Source organism: Prenolepis imparis, unplaced genomic scaffold (assembly GCF_030444845.1).
Source record: "Prenolepis imparis isolate NDT839.2.m4 unplaced genomic scaffold, iyPreImpa1.0 SCAF_11, whole genome shotgun sequence".
Classification (NCBI taxonomy): Eukaryota; Metazoa; Arthropoda; class Insecta; order Hymenoptera; family Formicidae; genus Prenolepis; species Prenolepis imparis.
This window is the reverse complement of record NW_028141169.1, coordinates 11,217,056-11,240,047: the sequence shown is the minus strand read 5'-3', so window position 1 is coordinate 11,240,047 and position 22,992 is coordinate 11,217,056. Positions and strand designations below refer to the sequence as shown.

Genomic DNA, 22,992 nt, shown 5'->3' with positions numbered 1-22,992 from the left:
GCGCTTTAAAAGTGCGCGAAATTTTAGATACTATAAATTATAAATTAATTATATTATAATAATATTAGTAATATTAATAAATAATTAATAATATATATAATTTATATATATATATAAGTAATATTAATAATATTAATTATAATATTATTATATAATTTATTAATTATAAACTATAAATTATAAATTTAAGATATCATGTAAGACTGTGGATATTACTGCGAATACTCGAGAATCCTTTTGACGTTTCAATCAATGAGATATTGATCGATATTATGAGAAATATTCGATGACACAAAATTGATTTATAATAAATTTATCACACTAATACTTAGGCTCCTTTTAGCTTTGCAAAAAATGTACATAGAAGTCTCGTACGTAATTATATTGTGTGTCTTCATCAAAGACCGCAATTATTCTTTTTTATTATTATGATAGATATTAGCAACGAATTTTATAACAGGTTCTTTTATTAAGTATCAAGCGTATTTGTACATTATTCTAATCGGTGCGCGTAAAGAAAAAAAAAATGGAACAAACTAGGAGACGTCGTCGTTTGATCTTTTCTAAGCTAAATTGTTGCACATCTCAAAAGAGGGGACAAATGCACAAGCTGGACCGTCAGCCTAATTTTAGATTCCGTCACATTCGTCTCTCCGTTCCGCGCAGACACACAAGCAGCTCCCGTAAATGTTACATTAAAACAATATTTGTCCCGATAACAATTACAAAATGTCTCTGACGAAGAAGGGGTAAGCCAGCTATTTCCGGAAGAGAGAAGCTAATAATCGCTTCAATTGAAATTTATAAATTCGGCGCGAGATTATTTTTCCTGTAACAATGATAAATTTCTGTTCACTCGCTATAATATATATTTGCCTATATAATGAATCTTCTGTACTGTGTATGACCGACTCGTGCTCTATTTCGGTTTCTGCGATTAAATTTACAGCGATAAATTTAGAGCAATAGGGAAGTACTCGGCAGATTCGTCTGGGAAAAATTAGGGTCACGCGTTCCAAATGTGCGCATTTAGAATCGAGATTTCGAATCGACTCGATCTGCACGCATCCTGTATATTATTTTAAGACAATGTTATAAGTACTAACATACGATATCAGATGCATTCCTAGAGCAAATAAAAATTTTAAAAAATATAATGGATAAGTACATTTTTTTTCTCAGAGCTTATGTAAAGCTTTCTCGAGTATTATGTAAAATACTTGCCGAACGATAACAGAATCTCGTTTACATTTTCGAAGACATTCTTACGCAAAATAATCGCAACATGATTTGTTCAAAGAATTTCCTGGATATCGCTCCATTCAATTTCTTCTGCATGTAATTTCTTACTTCTGTAAACCGATCATTTCTTCAGGTTGATTATAAAAATGAATGGCGCTATCTTTCTCAGTATACGTTATACCTTGCTCCTGATGCCTTAACAATTTCCTAACAAAAAATTTCCATTTACACATTTATTTATTAAATTACAAAAACATCTCGCTTCGGTAAACCTCGTTTTGTTCGTCGACTCGAATCACAAACTCATTTCATGTCTCATACATCGCTCTTTCTGTTACAGAACCGTCTCGCTTGACGAATTTCGTCGTAGCGTGCACGACGAAATTGCGTCGCGAGAGCCGTTAGCGACTCGATTCGCGAAATTGTCCACGTCGGGCGACAGGCGGGGAATGATCGAGATGCTTGTAGAAATGCCCCAAGTGGCGGGCCTAAAACCGGGCGACTCGTATCAGGGTAAGGACGACACGCAGGCAGCGCGGTTGTACGGGAGATCGCTTAACGCAGCGGCGGCGACGACGACGGAGCCTAGGGATGAGCACGCTGAGGAGATTAGAACGTGTAACATTCTCACGAAAGCACTGTTTGCGGCCGATGCGAGTGGTAGAGTGTTCCTGGATGCGCTCTGCGAGCGCGCCAGACGTTCCTACCGTCTGCGCGCGTACGCGAAATGTCTTCGGGACTGCGAGTGCATGCTGGCGCTTCCCGGGAGTTTCTATGACGATTCCGAGGAGAACGTCAGGTACTTCGTGCAGCGTAGAAAGGAGTGCCTGCAGCTAGAACGGGAGTGCTCCCGGAAATTGGAGGGTAACAGGTCCTCCAGGAAACGTGGCGGAAGGACGTCCTCTTCCCTCTCCTCTTCTTCTTCCTCTCCGTCGCTTGGGAAGATGCCCGTCGTCGACGGCAAGCCGCACGACCGTCTCGCGAGCTGTCCGGACAGCGTCGAGCTGCGTTTCGACGAGACCAGGGGCCGGCATCTCGTAGCTACAAGAGACATCAGACCGGGGGCTGTACTCATTGTCGACCGGCCGTTTTCCTTTAGTACGGACGCACCGGCCCTCGGCAGGAATTGCTTGCATTGCCATGCCACACTTAAGTTAGAAGACAGCGTTAAAATCCCGTGCCGTAATTGCCAAACAGTTAGTAGAGTGCATGCACGTGCCATATATATCATATGTATCATCAGCATCATCCCTGCAAGTTTTTTTTTTGTTTAGTTTTTCTTTTCACATGTGTATACCTGCGCAAATCCGAATTTACACGCTACAGATGTACATTCCTACTAATATAAATTTTGTTCCCCAGGTGTCTTTCTGCACGGAAACGTGTCGCGAAAAAGCATGGGAGGCGTATCATCAGTACGAGTGCACGATATTTGATCATTTTTTCAAGAATGTTTCGAACGACAGACACCAGGAAACGTCTCATCTCTTGCTAGCTTATCGCACGACGGTCGTACAAGTGTTATCGTCACGAAACAGCGCTGAAACAGCAAAACACGTTTTGCATCTCAATCTCTTCCGATATCATGATCAAAGAAGTATCGACGAGGACGTCGAATACGCGAAATCAGGCTCGAGACAGACGTGCGATCCTCTCGATTATCGAACGGTATTCCAGCTGGAGACTCACTCCGCCGATGTGGAACCTAACGCGAATCTCATTCGCACGATTCAGGCGATCTTCCTCGCGAAATGCCTCATCTCCGTTCTGAGCAAACTGGACGTTGTCTGTACGAAGGAAACGTTCGTTTCACTGGCCGTGGCTATGTTGCACCATTTGCAGGCGATTAATTGCAACGCGTACGAGATCGTCGAGAATGTTCACCAGGAAACGACGCGCGTCTGGGAACCCAGGAATATCGGCGGCGCGATTTACACCACAGTCAGTCTCGTCAATCACAGCTGTTATCCCAATGTGGTTCGTCACTCTTATCCCAATGGTAAGCGGTCTGAAAAAAATGACGAGAGGAGTGATGTCTTAAATTGTTCTTGAAATAAATTGGCTCTTTTACCCACAGGAATAGTCGTGGTCAGAGCGCTGCGCTTCATCGGCGAGGGATGCGAGATACTCGATTGCTACGGGCCTCAGTTCCTCAGCGAGAGCAGATTGACGAGACGCGAACTCTTGTGGAAGAAGTATCGATTCCTGTGCGGATGCGACGCCTGCACGCGAGACTGGAAATTCCCGCTGCCCGAGGCGATGTATCACAAGTGTACGGCGTGTTCCGGACCGACGGGTGTCCTGGTGATGAGCGCAAACGTTTCGCAGAATGTGCCAAATCGACAGTGTGCCAGATGCAAAAGAACGATCGACGTGAAAAGACTCGAGAAGCAGCTTCGTAAATCAATCCAAAAGAGATTGAGCGCTGTCGCTAAAATGTATCAGGGAAATTACAGGGACGCGATCCCTCTGCTACTTGAGCACGCGCACTTTGTCGAGAAACATTTGGTTGAACCTAATATCGAAAGTATTAAAACGGAACAATGTATCGTCCAATGTTACAATTCTTTAGGCTTGATCTCTGTATAATAATGTCAGAGTCTGCTGATAACAATCATTTATACTAGTTATTTAAAGTTTTTTAAATAAACTATTATAAATAATATATAACTAAATTATTATTAATAAGTTTATTTAAATCAACTAGTTAAATAACTACTATAAATGAGACTTTAATTATTTAAAATTGTAGTGAAATAGTTACTAATTTTTTTTTGTCAGTTTCCTGTTTTTTACACAGCTTTGTAAAAAGTAGCAATGTATATAATCCACATAAGAGTATACTTTCAGCTCTATTTTAGAAAAGCTTTATAAACATAGAAAAACAGGAAATGTTTACGGCACAATGTTCTTCACTCTTAAGTGCATTATCATTAACAACGCAAGGCAATGCAAGATTAGAGTGATGAAGAAGCATATAATTTCCGTGTAATAAAACATAAAAAAAAAAAAGGAAAAAAAATTATTACAAAATTATTTCACACAAGTCAGAGTGTATATATTAACGATTAGTAGATAATTAGAAAATTGAGCTTAAACTATAAATCTTGCAAATTAAACAATAATTCGATGCTGCACAAATGCGCATTTTATGTTTGATATTATGTGCTTCCTTCATGCTCGTACATTAAAATTAGATAATGAAATATATCAGGACCATTGCTTCAATTGCGATACATATATACCTTACTTGCATGAGAAAAATAAGAATTATGTACATACAGCGGTCCATCATATACACTGATTAAAGTACATCCTTTAACTTAGTTCATTAAAACACAGATGTAATACCTAAATTCAACTAGAATCCTGTGGTTTAGGCATTTGATTACCACATATGTGTCTCCCTAATTTCGCTAATGATGTGATTAGCTAGAGTTAATGCCTGCAGAATAAGAGCAACCGTTAAAGATCAAAATTCAAAATAAAAAAATTATGTATGTAATGTTTTATAATACCTTAAGCATGTATGCTGTTTCTTTGCGTCTGACAGCAATGTGCTCGCTCTCAACTAACAGAGCCTCAACCTGATCCGATTTATACAAATGCGTAACAAGTTCACTTTGTAAATTATCTTTCACATAGTTGACTAGAAAATGCATAACAGCCTTTGGTACACTATCTTGAATGGACTTTCGCACAATATAAAAGTATGATCTTATGAGCCTTTCTGTAAACATAATCAATAAAGATAATTAAATGATTAAAATTAAAATTTTAATATATATTATAATATAATTATAATATTATAATATATATTAATAATAATTATATATATATATATTTATATATTAATAATTATATATATATATTTATATTAATAATAATTATACATATATATATATTTATATATATTATAAAATATAATATATATAATATATATTATAATATATATTAAATATATATTATAATATATTTTATAATATACATTTAATATAATATATATTACGTTTTGCAATATCTTTTTTCTTACCAATAATATCACAGTCCCGTTGTTCGCGCTCGCTCAGCTTTCGGGATGTCTGTATTGGCACTGCAGGGAGTAGATTTACTGGTTTTTGTTGCGGGGATGCTTTCTGCAGTTCAATTACTGGATGCGGGGAATTACTACTTTCGCGCATTCTGACCGGAGAACCGTCCATCGAACTAGTCGACTCTGTTCTTCCTTGGAGTAGTAAGTTATTTAGCAGCCAGTGATTTTGCTGTCCTTGCTGTTCCTTAGTCTGATCAGAAACAGAGTTTTCATCTTGATTATTGACTGACTTTTTTACATTCTGTTACAAATATATTTTACTAGTAATTATACAAACACACCATAAAAATTAAAAATGATGTGAAATAATAAATAACTTGCAAAACATACGCGAATATTGTCATCTGCATTTAAAAAAATTGTTACTTCCAAATAGAGTAATGTTAGATTAGGTATTAATCATACCCATAGAAAGAATAAAATTTAAAAACAAAATTAAATAAAAATTTATTACTTACTGTGTCATTGGTGATTATGGTACTGGATGCTGAAGCTGATCGTTTGTTGTGCTTCAGGTGATCTACATCAGCATCCTTCAGTAAAGACGATACAAACGCTGCATCTTTATGAAAATCGGGGTGCTTAGTGTTAATGTACGCCAATTCTATCGCCACCAAGTTCTCTACCTTTTTTTCAAGAAATCAAATCATTAAATTAGTATTAAAAGAACACATTATGGATATACAATGAATATGTATAATAATTATTTTGCTTTACCATTGCATTGGTATGTGGGAGCCGCCTACGTAGTAATGTTGTAACAACATCGACAATACGTTCGTGCAGTTTGGGGAAACGCAGCATCTCCTGCTGCACTTCAGTGCCACAATGCTGTATTATACTTTGCATTTCTTCGTGCGCAAGCTCCACGCACCGTAACGAGGGGTCCTCCAATTTTCGTATTTGACGTTTGACTAACAACTCGAAGGAAACTTCTGGCACAAAAAGAGCCGGCCTCGGACCAGTTGCATTGCGAATAGCGGTCAGTATGTCCACTTTACTGAGATCCGCCAATGGATTAATCGAATCGAGTGTTTTGCCAAACGTTTCGTGAAATATATAGCAGATACGAGCGCCGCCACACAGCTCTGTGGTTTCTATGTTTCTAGCGGTACCTTCTATCGTAGCACAGTAACTGTTTGCAAATTTCGTGATTATTTGCAGCAAGGTTTGGCTCTTGTCCTCGACGTCCCCGCCATAGGAATTGAGTAAGGTTTGATATTGCGCGATCATCGTATTCACTCTGTTCTGTTTTCAAAAAACACAAGTTCTACCAAATTATGTTCATTTTAGTAGGTTCTAACTATACTAGCTGTAATACAACCACTTAACATTATTACCTTCAATTCGGGTAAACAATCCCTAATATGTTGCATAAGTAGACGATTGAGAGTCTTCGCCAAATAAGCAGTCCCGTTTCTGTTTGCCAATGTTGGATATTTCCGTTGCAAGAATGTAGACTCATCTTTCAAGGCTTCCTGAATACTCTTGTTATTCATTATATCTTGCTGAGAACGATTAACGACGCCTATAATACCCAGTTTAACTGGGATAATTCTACCACATAGAATATCTATGGCATCGGTTCCTAAAAGAGAAAGAAAAGACAATGTAATTAATGGCGTTATATAATTAATATTATGCTCGTGACAAATTTAAAAAAATTAAATTTACCAGCATCCATGAGATCTAATTTTGTAACAACAGCCAGTGTTCGTCTACCATCTGGATCAACATCTTTACTTAACTTCAAACTTTCACTTGTAGCCATATCGGTATTGGCAGTGACCACTGCTAAGATTATAGAGTTAGGACTACATATGTATTTTAATACAAGTTCACGAATCTGACTCTCAATGTCTTCCGGTTGGTCACCCACTGGTACTTTTGTAATACCAGGTAGATCTATGAGTGTCAGATTAACAACTGACGTCGAGTATATCTTAAGATTAATCGGTTCTGGACAGATGCCTTTGTTTGCACCAGCCATTCTGTCAGTTTCGGCTTCAATCTCTGTACGAATCTCGTCAAAGTTTTTGTAGATTTTGTTCTTTGTATGTAGAAACATTCCCCATTCCTCCAAGTCCAAAGTACCGTTCTCTGCGCTTCTATGTTCTCGATCATCCTTTGGTGTATATACAAGTTGTAATATTAACGGACGTCGTGTGACAATACCAGTTCCTCGAGGTAGAAAGGAGCGTCCCACTAAACTCTCTATTACAGATGACTTTCCAGAGCTCTGAAAAACATGATATCTGTTATTACATCATCATTAAAGAATATCTATAGATTATTTAATTTTGATCCCTTTGCAAACTCAAACTTTTTATTTAAAAATAAAGATACTGAAATAAAGATAATGTCTTTCTCAACTATGATATAAAGACTGAGTAATTTTACAATGTTACAGATCGCCATTATATTTCCTTTGTGACAGAAAAAAAACTTTAAATCGTTCCATCAAATGATGAATGATATACTCTGCAAACTTTCTTGCAATTTTTTCTTCTTACTCAAACTCTCGAGTACATATTTATTTCATTTTGACATCAACAGAGGGTATCCGAATGAAAGGAACAGACCTGTGTTATTAAATATCAAGACATAAAGAGAGAAATAGATAGAGAGAGACTCAACTAACCTGCGTGCCCAGGACGACGATTTGCGGCAACTGTAACACAGTAGCACCCACGGTATTAAACACATCCTGCAGCTTGTTTATGACAGGAATCAGAGCCTCCATGCTGGTAGAACAGGTAGACGATGAGCGTCCAGGAGAAGACGAATCGATCGGTTGGTCAATCGGTTAGGACAGAGCCGGGTCCAACAACTCGCTCCTCTCCGCGTTTCGGTTTGGCGCGGATTCTCTTCCACGACGTTCACGGATACTTTCTCTGACAGCTCAACAGCTGATTGACGGCGCAAGACGCGGCGACGAAGGAAGATAAAACCTCTCGCGATTCTTCGCTCAGAATCACCACCGGAATAACGTACACTCGATTCCTCACCCTTGCTCACCCTCCATTATTTTCACACACGCGTGCGCGCTTGTATACGTATACACGCGATACGCATGCGTGTGAGTACGTGTGTGCGCGCTGCAGGTGTGAGTAATCGCGCGTACGAGGGACACGTAGGTAAATCGTTCATTGTTTTCATTCTCGCTTTGCGTGATAATTCGAGCCTTTCGGTTAAAAAAATATGTATTTCTCTTCGACTTTAACCTTTTCCTCTTTATTTTTCGAATCTGTCGACAGATAAACGTGTGAAGTTGTATATATTTGTTGGCGCGCGTTTCCTGCCATTTGGCGCCTTTTTCACCGCTAAAATCGACGGTTTCCTTCCGAATCTCACTTCATTATCTCTCGCGCAGGGAAGCAGGAAGGCGACGACGGTGTGGAATGGACGTGGAATTTGCATTTATTTAAATCATCTTTAAACATGTCCCGCACACGCACGAGGTATGTCTGTATATTGATTGAAATGTAACCTACGTCGTTTGCGAAACGAGCGAATCGTTTGATTTCGACAGTTTTATCGTGAATCATAACCATCATGACTCTGGTTTTTTTGCTTGCAAATCGCACACGACTCGTTACTCCTCGTTTTGATCGTTATATAATTGAAATTCCTACGCAGGTATATATAGTCGTTAATTCGCTTTATACGTGCGATGTATATATTAATAAATAATTATCATATTCGATTTACGTAATCGTAGGATCGAATTATCTTTGGAATCGTCTTTGTGATTCAAGAGATTATTATTATTGCGCGATTATACACGATGATTTCTTATTCAAATATATGTCGATCCCGTAACATAAAGAAAAACTCGCCGAGAAACAAAAGTTTTTGTACGAAAATGACCTAAAATCGCGATCATGAAACTATTTTTTCACATGAAAATTTATTTGTATGAATTTTGCATGAAATATTTTCCAAAATAAAAATATGCAAAAAAATTAATATATATCATAATAATAAATGCGATAGATGTATATATCAATTGATATAATGTTTCTATGAAAATGTATGATTTTCTAAAAAAAATGAAATCTATGATTTTATTGATGTATTTATATAATTTCTTAAAATTTATTATTTTTATATCTCGGCGATGATTTAAATCTCGCGGGTTATGACGCCATATGTTTCGGTTCCGGATATAAAATATTCCGGATATAGATGGCGCTGACATTTCTATCACTGCCGTGTGAAAGAAACGGTTCGGTTCAAAATTCCGGTTCAAGTTTATAAGGTTATAGTACACTCTAAAAAGAAAATAGAAGAATAGTATTGTGTTCCTAAAGAAATAAGTATCCAAAAGAGCAGGCAGGGAGTTAATTGGACACGTAATCATACACAAAGAAAGAAATTCCAAGCAGGTATTTCGATCAATTATGCTCTACGAAACCGAATTGAATTTATGAATAAGGACCAATTTTCCGAACTATTAATTCATGTATATAAACTCCCTGTAAATATGTAAGTAAATATAAAAACTATACGATAATACATAAGTGTTATGAAGAAAAAGCAGAATTAATTCTCATTAGATAAGTTTGATTTTCAATTTGCATAATCCACAGCTACGATATAATTTTTATCATAATTATTATGTCTAGCCTCGACATACTCTTTGGCAAAGGTTTGCAACACGATGAATTTACCACGAGTATACTTTGACATATCCGCAGATGATAAGCCATTGGGACAAATTGTAATACAATTACGTCCTGACATTGTGCCAAAGACAGCGGAAAATTTTCGTGCACTTTGCACAGGAGAGAAAGGCTACAATTATAAAGGAAGTTATTTTCATCGTGTTATTCCCAATTTTATGTGTCAGGGTGGTGATTTTACACATCACAATGGCACAGGTGGGAAATCGATTTACGGTGAAAAATTTGAAGATGAGAATTTTGAACTCAAGCACATTGGGGGTGGTATATTATCGATGGCAAACTCTGGTCCAAATACAAATGGCTCACAATTTTTTATCACCACTATAAAAACACCTTGGCTGGACAATAAACACGTTGTATTTGGCAGTGTTGTTGAAGGAATGGACGTTGTAAAAAAGATTGAAAGTTATGGTTCTTCGACTGGTAAAACATATCAGAAAATCATGATAGTAGATTGTGGTCAATTATTTTGAATACTATAAGTTAAAAAAGTTTGCAAATTATAAAGTAAATTTATAAAACAAATTTTAAAATTATAGTTTTGACATTTATACATTTATTACTGTATTAACGCAATTTGTAAGTGTACATTTTTAAAAAAGCAAGTAATTTAAGTCTTTATTTGTTAATAAAACTGTAAGATTACATATTATAATTATGTGTATGCATATACGTTGTATATACGTGCACAATAATTACATTTATAATGACCAAGTCTATTTTAGTAACAAAATTATTTTACATCTTCGTTATTCCATTTGTATAATATCTGAGAATTATAGTATACTATATACTTATATATTGCAATCTATATTTAAAAAATATTCTTCCACTAAAGCTGATAAACATATCTCTATTTTGTTAATGTATAATTAGACATAAAAACCAGACTTATATAGAGAGAATGCTATTAATGATTTAATATGTAGAACATAAACATAAATATTAAAAGATTATAATATGATTTTCATGAATAACTATATGAAAAATAGATAAATTTATCATAGTTTTTTTTATTTTGATATATTTTGATAATTAAAACAAATAATTTAGATGTCTTTTCGATTGTCTCTTCGATCCTGTACAGAAACTGCACAAACGTTTTAAGTAGAAACTTTTTTGCTCATTGCAATATACAGATATCACATAAATCAACAAAAAATATAAATATCATTCTAAATCGGAACGAAATTGATATTTTTCCTAATCGACACATATCGGTAAATTGACGACAAAGAATGTATTGAGTTCTACAACGGACGCGAATATCAAAAATACGACGTACATCACGAGACAGATAATCCCGACCGTTCGATTTAATTTGAATTTGTTAATAAATAAAGCTCCATATAAGATGATTAACGTAGAAAAGAGAGATGCCGAACTGTATACTAGTCCTTGAGAATTGATCTGAACGTAATATTGTCCAGGTATTTTCGGTAATAGCGCAGCTTTTATAAACCATGGAAGTCCGAGACACAATAATACATCGAATACATTTGATCCGATCGAATTACTTATTCCCATACCTCCCAGACCTAGAAAAGATTTTTAATGTCTAAATAAGTATAAAATAAAATGTAAAATATTCTTATATAAAATATAGAACAAAAATTTTCGTACATCTTATTTCTAATGTTATGATCAACTAATAGGGCAACAAATAAATTAGATGTTTATCATACCTTGATTTGTGACGATAACACTTGAAACTGCTTCAGGTACGCTCATTCCCGCCGCGAGAAACGTTAAACCCATAATAGAATCAGGAATTCTAAAAGTATTGCCTGAAAAACACATAAATATAATGAGAATATGAATCGTATATAATGTGATCGATCATTTCAAGTGATACGAAAAGCGTTTGAAAGATGTTTAAAAAATGTAAAATGTCTTTAAAACATTTCCACAATGTTCTTCTGATTTAATATAATAATTATGATAAAAATTATATCGTAGCTGTGGATTATGCGAAAATCAAACTTATCTATTATAATAAGAATTAATTCTGCTACTTTTTTCTTTATAACACTTATGTATTATCGTATACTTTTCATGTACTTACATCTTTTTTTACAGTAACGTTACATGAAGCATTTTATGGTTCAGAATTTAAGTTTGTTTCGCAAAGTTTTTGTCATGGTAGCGATTTAAATAAATGTTAAATATATACATTTATATATTCAATAATATATTCAATTAAAATGATACATACCGATAATAGTGATGACCCATCCAATAATATAAGATGTAGTCGCGATCCATATTATACACATGAAAAACGTAATGGGATAGCAAGACCGTAGTTTGCTTCTTCTACAGTCGGGAATAGTAATGAGTAATATTAGATTAATGGGCCAAGTGATTATCCACCATATTTTTTCGCACGTCGAATTCGGCCAAGACGTCAGGTTTACTATATCGACTAAAAAAAAAAATAATAAAATATGTAATACATTTTACGTTCTCCATGTAATACATTTTACGTTCTCCATGCCATAAGTATATAGGAACTATTGTATTATTAACGTGAATATATATATGTCGCAACGCGAGATTACATAAAGATGTTGAGAACGAAATGATATTATAGCCTTATATACAATTATTATACATTGTCGCACGTGCGTCATCTATTTTGTGATACATACGTGATTCGTCCGTCTCACTTGAACTTGAAAATCCACATATTTCCGTTTCTTTGATCAAGTCTGTCAGATTTCAGAGAATGAAAGATAGCCAAGCATGAGATTACATTTCTTACGAGTAGTTACCGTATGCAATCCCTGCAAAAAGATATGTGGATTAAAATGAATTGACAGGAATTTATTCTGTGAGATTAAATCTTCCTAATCCGACGAAGTCAGACTTAGACTTTAAGGATTTTTTTTGTTTAATTATTTCTTATTTCTTTATACGTCAAGCATCATTTTGTGCTCGCAAACTTGTTAATTTTTATTTTTTAATGATCTGTAGGATAAATTGCACAACAATGCGAAACTAAATATTACTGAAAATAAAAGAAAACAAATTTGCCAATTTGATGGAGAAACGAAAATTGAAGAACGTCAAAAGCAATCCCTGACTTCTGAAGATTAAAAATTCGTAACATCACAGAATGAAATTGTATCAATTTCTTTTAATTCACTTATTTTTGCAGAGACGATAGCAATAGATTATATTATAGATTCTTACTATTCGATAGAAGCAGGGGGCTCTCTTCGCAGATATTTCTATATCTGTTCTTCTTTCTAGACGTTACTCGATTTATGAAATTGCTGATACGACGATTGAAACACATTGCTGAAAAAGATAAGAGCGATTATTTTGATTGCTAAAATATTCTAACATATTATAATATCACAGGGCAAATAGCTTGATTAATTACTTGTTATTAAACTCTCTCATTTTAAACGAGTCATTTATAAAATTAAAATATTCCTATGAAATTACTATATACTTTTAAAGGGGCAAGATTGAAATTCGTATTTTTTCAAACTTTTGCGTAAAAAAAAAAAAAATAATTTACGTTCTCTTTCAGAAACGAATTCATTCACTCTTTATTATTAAAATATTCCTGTGATTATTATATATATAATTAAAATGTTCTTGTGAGATTACTATATACTTTTAAATTTGGGGCAAGATTAAAGTTCGTAATTTTTTAGACTTGTGCTTAAAAAAAAAAAATTTGCGTCTTTTCTGAAACGAATTTATTCGCTCTTTATTATTATATATTATTAAAATATTCTTGTGATTACTATATATATAATTAAAATATTCTTGTGAGATTACTACACAGAGAGAATTTTCTCTTAGAATTTATGCTGAAAATCATGATAATCGTGGGACATTGGACAATATGGTATAGAAAGAATTTTATGAGAATTTCTCTGATTAATATTTATCACAATAAAAAATAATAATATCTATCACAATAAAATTTAAAGCATGTTTGAATAATTTTACTATACTTTTAGTAAATTTTACACTATACTTTTAGTAAAATTAATCAAACATATTTTATATTTTATTGTGATAGATATTATTATTTTTTATTGTGATAAATATTAATCAGAGAAATTCTCATAAAATTCTTTCCATAACATATTGTCCCAGGAAAATTCTCTCTGTGTATATACTTTCAAATTTGGGGCAAGATTAAAATTCGTAATTTTTCAGACTTGTGTCTAAAAAAAAAAATAATAATTTGCGAAATGACGAATTCATTCACCCTTTGCACATATTACCTGTTATATACAAAATGTAACAGCTGACGAGGACGAGCGCCTCGTACCATTCGATACGTCCGTCCTGCAGAGTCAATATCAAGAGAAGAACCGTGAAGGCGTATGCCAATGCATCGCGCGACACGGGCCACCATTCTAAATGTAACACCTGTAATAAGGATTAAATTGATACGATAAATTGCTAGAAAATTTGTTTATCGCGCATATAGATAGATACCTCGTTCGCAAACAGCGCGCAACACGCGGGCACCGCCAATATGTTGAACACCGCGGAACCGACGATGGTGCCGACTCCCAAATCACCTTCTGTCACGAAGGTGCCGATGACATTGATAAATAATTCCGGACTCGAACTCGCAGCCGCCATCACGGTCGCGCCGGCCACATCCTCGGTGACATTGAGTTCTGCAGAGAGATTTCGTTCTTTTTATTTTTATGAACGACTATTTTCTCGCTATTTTCTCGCGCGAGAAATAGAAAGAAAGAGAGAGGGAGCAAAAAACCGAATAAAAAATATACATATTATATGTACGTAAAAATATGTTTTGAAGTCTGAACAGTAGTCCTTCAGTTATATACTCACTCTCGCAAATTTTCTTAATAGAGGGAACGAAAAAATCGTCGCAGACAATGGCAAGTAATAAAAACAGATAGATAGCGATGACGAAGTGGATTATTATAAATCCTGCCTGTCTTTGCTGCCGTGTAAATCCGTCAGATGGGAATTCTTTGATCGCCGGCGGCGTGCAGTTGTAACTATCGTTCCCCTGTTGTTGTTCCAACTCGCTCGCCTGTAGCAATTTACGTCCTCCTAAAAAAAATCAACATCGCAGCCATGAGCGAAAATTTTAAAAAAATTAGATCCCTAGAAAACATCTTGCTCCGACAATTTCTCAAAATTAATATATAATTCACCCGTTCACTTCGTTCTAAGACGCGTAAGAAAGGGGGATGTGAGTGGAGAAGAAAATCCATATTATATCCATATACTCACGCCAGTCTGTTTCGTAGCCGATACTCGAACTGTCAGAGAACAGTCCCACCATACTGGCGCAAAAAAAATACGTAGCTGGTATAGTAATAACGAGAAATATCCGGTATCCGACCGTATGTCTGCGCCGCCATACCATCCTTCGTTATGTAAGAACAATGCAGCCGATGAGGGTGACTTTCGGATTATTACAATACGCGAAATAACGCGAACGAGTGTGCGCGATCCACTTTCTCCCTCTCGATAGATATACGATTTTCGCGACGCGACACGCAGCGATTACCTGCCGTTTATCCGACACTCAGAGTTCGACTACACGTTTATATTTTTCATCGGTGAGCGATTTTATCGCGGCTCTCTTACCGATAAGATATACTACTGCGCAAAGCAATCGTCTGTCCCTTCGATTAAAACGCCCGTAGGAAAATTTCCGCACGCGAGTGCGTTTCTGTCCCTCGAGAGAATCTGCGATTTCTCTCCGGTCGATTTAGTTTTATACACGACGATTTATACTCTTAGCCCCGACTAAGTTTACATTTGTCAGTCCTCGAGTTTGTCACGTGGTCAACATCGTTATCGTAGGAAAGCTACCATGACTCGCGTACGTGTATATATACTCATTAACACTCACATATTTCAATTAAAATTTACTTATTTCAAGTATATTGTACAATGTATGATATCGCGTATTATTTGTAAACGATATCTTCGATATCTTTGAGATCGGGACGAATAGGCGCGAGAGTTCTTGACTTGTGCTTTTTCTCCTTCTTTCGCAAACGAAGGTAAAATACCACGATTAGAGAAATCTCTCATGTCTCTAAACTTTTTCACGTATCTTTTTCATGTATCTTTTTCATATATCTGTTTGGAGAAACATCTTTTATCGCGACAAAGTATTGACAGATATTGAGCTACTTTGTCATCGAATCGAACAATTAGAAAACATGTTTTCACGTTTGTAGATTTTTTTATAATAAAAATGGTAGCATATGCATATGTCTGCATGCCATTTTTTTTAAATATTAAAGATAATATTATTTGCCAATTATTTTGTGCAAACTTTGTTCGTGATAATTTTAGAATAAATTTTCGAATGGCCCATGATGCAAAGTTTATTAATAAAATTAAATCTGGTAATTTGTATTAAACCTGAAAATTTCTATTAGATTGTAACACTCAAGTCGTTTAATAGTGTGCTAATTATAGAAAAAATATGCAATTTGATACATGTCGCATACGTTAATTGCGTGTAATTAATTCCGATGCAAGATGCATTGATGTAAATATATGTTATCAACGTAGACAGCAGAGCGATTCCGGTGCTTCTGTACCAGGCGAATTGATGCATGTTTGTGCGTATGAGTGTAACACGGTATAAATCTAACAGAAGACTCTAGTCTAGTTCGTTTCAAGCCGTACTTAGCTTAGGGAAGACCACTTTGTATTGCATATTTTATTAATTAAAAAAATAAACATTTATTACGATAATGATAGAAATAATATAATCACTTGATAAGTGGTCTCTATTGTGATAACAATTTCTTTCATAAGCTTTTTACAAAATTTTTATAAATTAAAAAGAAATTAATATCAAGAAATCTTGTTTTAATTAAAGGATATTCATAGATCATGTGACAGTATTCAATTATTCTAACATTACATATTCATATTAATGTTTATAATCGCGTAAAAAAAATATGACTAGAGATGCTGAAAATGAAAAATCTACCTATATTAATCACTAACATTGTACCTTAAATTTTTTTCCTTCTGGCATATTTGTTGTTTATAAATGTCTATCTGGCAAATTTGCAAAAAATTAACGCGATCTAATTGTAAAATTTCATTAAAACGTGCGTCTACCTAAAAATACCCTATCTTTTTTTTTTTTCGCCGCTGATCGAATATTCACAGATAACGTGTAATGCATGTTATTTTTTCCTGTTGTAAATTTCGGAACAGTCAGTCGGTTTGAAGCTACATGCGATTCAGCAACAGGCGCTACGTGCGAGAGAAGAGTTAGAGGGAGGGGGGATTCCAACAAACGATGTCGGACTTCGGAGTAGATGTTAATGTAGTATGTGTGTGACAACGGGATTGACAACATGGATACGACTGACCTAGGAGGAGGTGTGTTCGAATCTTATTTTCAATAATATCACCGGGACTGCGACCGTGTCGAAACAGTTTCGGACGAAGCGAGGATGGTGTGAACCGTGCACGGGTCGAATATGTCGATTGGGAGAAACGGAAAGCGGCAGCGAGATGAGCGGAAAAAAAATTGGAGAGCCGGAGAAAAGGGTCGGAAAAAAGAAATATACATTTATATATATATATATATATATATATATGTATATAAGGTGCTTTCGATCGGTCCCTTTTCTCGGCACTTTGCGTTTCTCCGCGAACGCGAGAGTTACCTTGTGAAGACCGGGAAATGTGCGAATACGGTAGGATGTTTCGTTGTACGCGTTGACTTGGTGTCAATTTTTCTTCTCGCGATGAACAGCGACCGATGGTGAAGAAAGTGTTCCTAAGAAATTATGCCAATCTTTTTTTTTTCATATATCTCTTCCTGCCGAAATTATTTATTTGCTTTGTGACTTTGCTCTCTTTCGTCGCGCTTTAACAATCGTGATGCTTGGATATTCTTTATGTAAGGTTGAACATTTTTTTTACTTTATTTAATTTTATTAATTTGAGAATAATTATCGCCCCCTCCCCCAAAGATATTTCTTTCTTGCTTTCTCCCTCTTTCTTCTTTCTTACAAAATTTTAATATTTTGTACAAATAACAAATTTCTATATCTTTTCGAATAATGTACATTATACATATTACTTGTCTGCAAGCAAAAATTATTTCGTGCACATCAATCTTGTGAATTTGCGAAAAAAAACCCTGCATAATTCAGTTTAAATATGTTTATACATATATAGTGAATTGTGTTTTTTTTTATAGATTACAGACTATGAAATTAATGATCCAAGTTTTTCATGTGAAAAAAATTTAAATGACATCTAGATACACATACATACATTTTAAAATACAAATATATTTTTAATAGACGAAATTTATATTTTTTTCACATGTCTATATTGTTTCTCTTCAATTATTAGTCAATATTCTTGTAACGTTTATTCATTCACTAAATCACGAACAATTTATTATTCAATTTAAAACTTACGAATAATGCCGGATGATTTAAGTCAGGATTCTCAAAATTTGTGTCTTCGTATTAAAAATAAGTAAAGTACTATACCGAATATACCGAGTGTAATCAGGAATAATTAGCTTGTAATCAGCTTTGAGCTCTTTTATAACATCCTTAAAAAGCAACGCGAGATTAGGAAGGTAAACAATTTTCTGCGCGCGTAAACTATGACAATGCATTTTGCTTGTATTAAAATACCATGTCACTTGTAATATAGCTCGACAAAATTTTAATATTATCAACAAAACTTACATTTCAAATCCAATTTGCCAGTACACTGAACACTAATGCAATCAGACTATCCTTGTCGTTAACAAGATAATCATATCCTGGCTAAGGTGCAAAGATGAGCTCTTGCCATGTTAATCCGGACATATGAAATGCTATCAACGCGATCAAATGTACGAAAATGTCATCGTTTTGTTGAAGACATACATCAAATCATTTGCACGATTGAGAAAAAATCGATGATAAAATTGATTATTTTATTAAAATGTCTAAAAGAGCCCGTCAAATTCTCTCCAAACGTTCTCTGTAGACATATTTTAAGCTAACTTCTCGCCAAAAGATTTTTATCAATGGCATATTAACACAGCCACACGCGTTAGCGATGTAGACGTACAAGTTTACCTCCACACTGTACTCGCGTTAGACGAAGCATCCGCTTTCGTTGCAGGCAGTTACGTTGACCTTTAATAAGAACAACGTAGGGGATGGTGAAGCATTAATTAATGCTAAACGCGATGAGAGTCTTGGGATTTAAGAGAACATAGATGACTTAAAGCGGTCTAAAACTGATTAAGCATCGCCAATTACGAGATAAGATTAATGAAAATTAATGAAAATGACGCTCGTTCGTCGTTTATTATCCTAACGCACCCGTTCTTTGTCACTCACTTGACTAGCATGATCATTATCAATCACGTGTCCAGACTCAGAGATTTACATATAAACTAAATAAACCATTTAGAGAGGGAATCATACGTTATGAGCAGCTTCGCGTTTCGTGTCAAAAAAAGAAACGATACCTTTTAAAAATTTTTTTATTTCGTGGAAGAGAAAAACTTTTTTTTTTTTTTCGTTTACATTACACAATCTTATTTAAATTCTGGCTGTTTGCAACTGATTATAGAAAAGATCTATTAATTTTAATCGAATGTCAAAACATTTCTTTTCTCTCTCTCTCTCTTTCTCTCCCTCTTTCAAATAATAAATTGATCTTTAATTTTTTTCGAGATTATTATTGCAATAATTAACGCTAACATTGCTTAATTGTACTGATAATTAACACTTATTAATATTCAATAAAAATTTAATTCAATATTCTTCGATTGTGTACAAACAAAACAAAATATAAAAGAATATTGATTTAACAGACTTTAAGCATATCTAGTAAAAAGCAGACAATCAAAGATATCAAAATTCGGCAATGATTTAAATTTGAAAAACTATAATTTTGAAAAAAGGAGGCCTCGAATCTTTTCGCGTCACCTGTCTCTGTTATTTATCATTACAATTGACATTGTATTACATGGCTTTGTTATGATATTGAGCTAAAATTATTCTTTTATCTCGTGTATTACAAAATGTATAACGAAATCATTTCTTTATGTCTTTTCTACTATGATGTTATATTAAAAATTTGCAGAGTCATTGCGAGTTTTTTCTCTCTTTCTCTCTCTCAGATAAAGATAAAAAGTTCATGTAAAATACGTAATTGCAGTTTTTATGTAAGTTTATGCATATCATTAAAAAATCAAATAATAAGTTTATGATAAGGTAATTAAGAAAATAATCGCGGACGCGTCGTATTAGTTATTAGACGATTAATCGATTAACACAATTTCACAAAAAGTAATATTTTTTTAAACCCAAGGAAAAGACAACAATAATTCTCTAAATATTTTTGATACTGTATCAAATATTAGCCTCCAAAATATTCTATTCACAATTTTGAAAAATTTCAGATTAAAATCGTAAAAAGGCTGTTTTAAAGATGCTTTATCATATTGTAACTATGACATTTGTATGAGACGTGAAAAGAATTTTATTCTTTATTAAACAAAATTAAATATACTGTTAGAAAAGTTTCAGTTCTCAAGAAAACTTCAACCGAATATCTTTCCATCGTTTATTCAAAGTTTTCACTTTAAAGATCGTCGAATGCAAATCTGAAGTTAAAACAAATTTGAAACGACAAAAATTAAAAATAAAAAAAATTGAACCTTTGTAAAAAATTCATGTATAGAGAAGGTTTTCGTTGTTTATACGAATCCATCGAGTTTTAGGCGATTATCGTACGGCGCGAATCCAATATGTATACGGCGGTCGCCGCGGAGTAAATAAATGATCGAGAGACTCCTATACGAGGAATAATTATTCCTTGTCTTTTCCTTTATATATTTATTATTGATATTTTTTGTTGAACTGTGTTATTTATCGACTACCGTCTGCCGGCAACCGGCGACGCCTCGCCCTTCCGACCGAACGAATCGCCGGAGAGCCCGAGTCGTTGAGTCGTCCGTGATATATCTACGTTTATACGACGTACATTAGACATGAATGGCATCTCTTCTGCCAAGTTGAATGAGAGCAATTTAACTTCTTTAGGTTGCTTAATCGGTAGGAAGTCACATCCAGTCACATAGCGGTATGAAACCTGTAAGAGGCACCAATACGCGCGCGCACGTTCGCATGCTCGTGTGTCTTCTCTCCCCTCACGGGGTAAAAAATGCGGAAAGAGAGAGAAATTATATAAAATTATTGAAGAATACGCGAGAGAGAGAGGGGCAGAGAAATATCGTTAATTAACTTCATCGCGATGTCGTTTTAAATGACGACGGCGCAATTATAGTTAATCCAGTACTTGGGAACTTACGATTATTTTATATGTGTCTCACTGATAATTTAATCCTTCAAAAGAGGATAATTTAAATCGAACATTATATAGTAGTGATCAGATAGATGAGCAATGTTCATTATTCAAAGAATGTGAATATCAGTCCATTAAATATTTCCGAGTAAAAGAAAATTGGATAAGTTTCATGTTTCTTCTTACTGTAAAGAATTTTTACAACGTGTCTTAGACATTTCTACATTTATGATTATCATTTGGTAGCGTGATTTTTTAATTCACCGTTGGTTTATTGGACAATTGTTGAATAATAGATTTTAATTCGCAATTTTAATTGAATAATAGATTCTAATAAATAATTTATCATTATAACAAAACACACAAGGATAAGGAAGCTGTGTCACAGTCATACCAGTAAAATAAATCAATAAGACGATAGAGTCTGTGCCAAAAAAGTTTAAATGCTCACAAATATACATAAAAGATCTGAATTGAAGGGAACGTGTTATTAGAATTAAATTGAAGCTAAAATTAAATGTCAATACACACGCACACACGCAATGCATGTAATACATTTTTAATAACCTTTAAACGCTAATTGTACGCAAGGAAAAATTCATTTTAACGTAGCTTTAATATTATAAAATCTAAAAAAATTTTTAATAAAATTCCAAAAGAATATTTGGCAATTTCACAGCAGACTCGAGCGCTGCAAAATAAAATTACGTGTCTTCGACGTTTCGTGCAAGGAAAATTCGTCTCCTAAAATTGACGATGCTGCTCGATGCCAATATGCGCGTATCAATCGCACGTATATATACATACATACATCGCTATCACGGATCACCTTTATATCACCCTCTCCCCTTTCCTCTCCCGCGGCTCCTGCTTGTTTGCCAAAGAATTCGGCACGACACGACGGTTCCATAAAATTGAACTAATGACGAACGGTAACGAGACGTTTCCTACTTGTGGCGTATCGTTATCTTACCACCACACGATCCGATTTGGACACAGCGTCGTAACCGGCCGACGTCCGTGCATGCGTGACATTCCGTCGTGTCGTTTCTAGCGGGAATTCTTCCTCTATTCGGCGAGTCAACGTACGTGGTGTATCGCGTATATACCGTTTTCGCAATCGTCGATCTACCTCCTCGTCACCGTCATCGTCGTCGTCGCGATCCTCCCTTCTAGCGCCGGAATCAGCTGTCCCCCCCCCCCTGACTTTAAAAAGATAATGGTTAACTTTAAGCTCTTATCGTATTAAAGCCACGAGCTTCCTATTTCGAGGAAGCTTCCAGAAAAAGCTTCTGCTTTACATTAAAGTGGCAAGCACGATAATTGACGTAATAATATCGCGAATATGGAGCGCGCGATCGCGAAATGTCAAAAACATATGTTCGCAGTAATGCAAAATGTTTTTCGTCCGACAGTTCTCTATACTCTCTGTAAATGGGAACCAAGGTATTCTCCGCGAGTTTAATTAACGCGCACTATATACAGTTTTGTATGTGTACGTGTTTTGCGCGTTACGCAACGTTAAAAGATATCTACGCATTTCGCCGGACACGAGTGTGTCCTGGGTGCGGTAGATACATCCGGAATCGGTATTATGCGATCGCGCAGGGTGCGGCGAAAATCGTAGAGCGGGACGGAATT

General features: G+C 35.0%; 5 protein-coding genes across 11 annotated transcripts in view; 3 read left to right on the top strand and 2 right to left on the bottom strand.

Moving 5' to 3' along the window:
- Positions 1–449: 449 nt before the first annotated feature.
- Drp1 (dynamin related protein 1) lies at positions 450–8,386 on the bottom strand. Of its 3 annotated transcripts, none has more exons than XR_014426417.1 (9): positions 7,977–8,386; positions 7,010–7,574; positions 6,676–6,923; positions 6,053–6,583; positions 5,794–5,961; positions 5,276–5,525; positions 4,761–4,972; positions 3,318–4,687; positions 450–3,250 (listed from the first exon to the last, which is right to left on the bottom strand). XR_014426417.1 is itself a non-coding variant. In XM_083049734.1 (9 exons), exons 1-8 carry the CDS (start codon positions 8,076–8,078, stop codon positions 4,631–4,633), a joined length of 2,133 nt encoding a protein of 710 aa, XP_082905860.1. In that variant the 5' UTR covers positions 8,079–8,386; the 3' UTR covers positions 450–2,493; positions 4,594–4,630. The 3 variants fall into 3 exon arrangements, 2 of the variants coding, with proteins under 2 accessions (XP_082905860.1, XP_082905859.1); XM_083049734.1 differs by having other exon boundaries at positions 450–2,493; positions 4,594–4,687; XM_083049733.1 differs by having other exon boundaries at positions 450–4,687.
- LOC145942744 (protein-lysine N-methyltransferase SMYD4) lies at positions 652–3,841 on the top strand. The gene is made up of 4 exons (XM_083049735.1): positions 652–749; positions 1,583–2,438; positions 2,605–3,241; positions 3,320–3,841. Exons 1-4 carry the CDS (start codon positions 730–732, stop codon positions 3,829–3,831), a joined length of 2,025 nt encoding a protein of 674 aa, XP_082905861.1. The 5' UTR covers positions 652–729; the 3' UTR covers positions 3,832–3,841.
- A 70-nt stretch (positions 8,387–8,456) lies between the features above and the next one.
- The window catches only part of LOC145942746 (voltage-gated potassium channel subunit beta-2-like), a 43,563-nt gene continuing 29,027 nt past the window's right edge, over positions 8,457–22,992 (top strand). Inside the window, exons 1-2 of one of the 4 annotated variants that reach the window (XM_083049744.1) lie at positions 8,457–8,472; positions 8,709–8,796. Coding sequence is in view for 1 of the 4 variants with exons in the window: in XM_083049740.1 (XP_082905866.1) it covers positions 17,373–17,397 (25 nt within the window). In the remaining 3 variants the exon portion in view is untranslated. Of the gene's footprint in view, positions 8,473–8,564; positions 8,797–9,587; positions 9,724–17,231; positions 17,398–22,992 lie in introns of those variants that run through there. The other 3 variants (XM_083049743.1, XM_083049742.1, XM_083049740.1) reach the window with 3 other exon arrangements.
- On the top strand, positions 9,587–10,774 carry LOC145942749 (peptidyl-prolyl cis-trans isomerase). 2 transcript variants are annotated; one of them, XM_083049752.1, is made up of 2 exons: positions 9,587–9,723; positions 9,964–10,774. In XM_083049752.1, the coding sequence occupies exon 2, from the start codon at positions 9,999–10,001 to the stop codon at positions 10,494–10,496; it is 498 nt and encodes a 165-aa protein (XP_082905878.1). In that variant the 5' UTR covers positions 9,587–9,723; positions 9,964–9,998; the 3' UTR covers positions 10,497–10,774. The 2 variants fall into 2 exon arrangements, with proteins under 2 accessions (XP_082905878.1, XP_082905877.1); XM_083049751.1 differs by having other exon boundaries at positions 9,682–9,823.
- Positions 11,052–15,740, bottom strand: LOC145942747 (sodium/potassium/calcium exchanger 4). Its single transcript, XM_083049749.1, has 9 exons — positions 15,268–15,740; positions 14,857–15,084; positions 14,491–14,678; positions 14,274–14,421; positions 13,219–13,326; positions 12,675–12,734; positions 12,239–12,448; positions 11,709–11,810; positions 11,052–11,561 (listed from the first exon to the last, which is right to left on the bottom strand). The coding sequence occupies exons 1-9, from the start codon at positions 15,401–15,403 to the stop codon at positions 11,227–11,229; spliced, it is 1,515 nt and encodes a 504-aa protein (XP_082905875.1). The 5' UTR covers positions 15,404–15,740; the 3' UTR covers positions 11,052–11,226.

What these genes read in the sequence shown, in the direction of transcription:
- LOC145942744 (XM_083049735.1), top strand. Translation starts at nt 730, where the DNA reads ATGTCTCTGACGAAGAAGGG. An exon ending in CGTGCCGTAATTGCCAAACA is followed by an intron (nt 2,439 to 2,604) that starts GTTAGTAGAGTG and finishes TTTGTTCCCCAG; the next exon opens with GTGTCTTTCTGCACGGAAAC. An exon ending in TCGTCACTCTTATCCCAATG is followed by an intron (nt 3,242 to 3,319) that starts GTAAGCGGTCTG and finishes TTTTACCCACAG; the next exon opens with GAATAGTCGTGGTCAGAGCG.
- Drp1 (XM_083049733.1), bottom strand. Translation starts at nt 8,078, where the DNA reads ATGGAGGCTCTGATTCCTGTCATAAACAAGCTGCAGGATGTGTTTAAT. An exon ending in ACGGGACTGTGATATTATTG is followed by an intron (nt 4,973 to 5,275) that starts GTAAGAAAAAAG and finishes TTATGTTTACAG; the next exon opens with AAAGGCTCATAAGATCATAC. An exon ending in AAACAGCATACATGCTTAAG is followed by an intron (nt 4,688 to 4,760) that starts GTATTATAAAAC and finishes CTTATTCTGCAG; the next exon opens with GCATTAACTCTAGCTAATCA.
- LOC145942749 (XM_083049752.1), top strand. Translation starts at nt 9,999, where the DNA reads ATGAATTTACCACGAGTATACTTTGACATATCCGCAGATGATAAGCCA.
- LOC145942747 (XM_083049749.1), bottom strand. Translation starts at nt 15,403, where the DNA reads ATGGTATGGCGGCGCAGACATACGGTCGGATACCGGATATTTCTCGTT. An exon ending in CGGCTACGAAACAGACTGGC is followed by an intron (nt 15,085 to 15,267) that starts GTGAGTATATGG and finishes GATTTTTTTTAG; the next exon opens with GAGGACGTAAATTGCTACAG. An exon ending in TGTTATCGTCACAAATCAAG is followed by an intron (nt 11,562 to 11,708) that starts GTATGATAAACA and finishes AATCTTTTCTAG; the next exon opens with GTCTGGGAGGTATGGGAATA.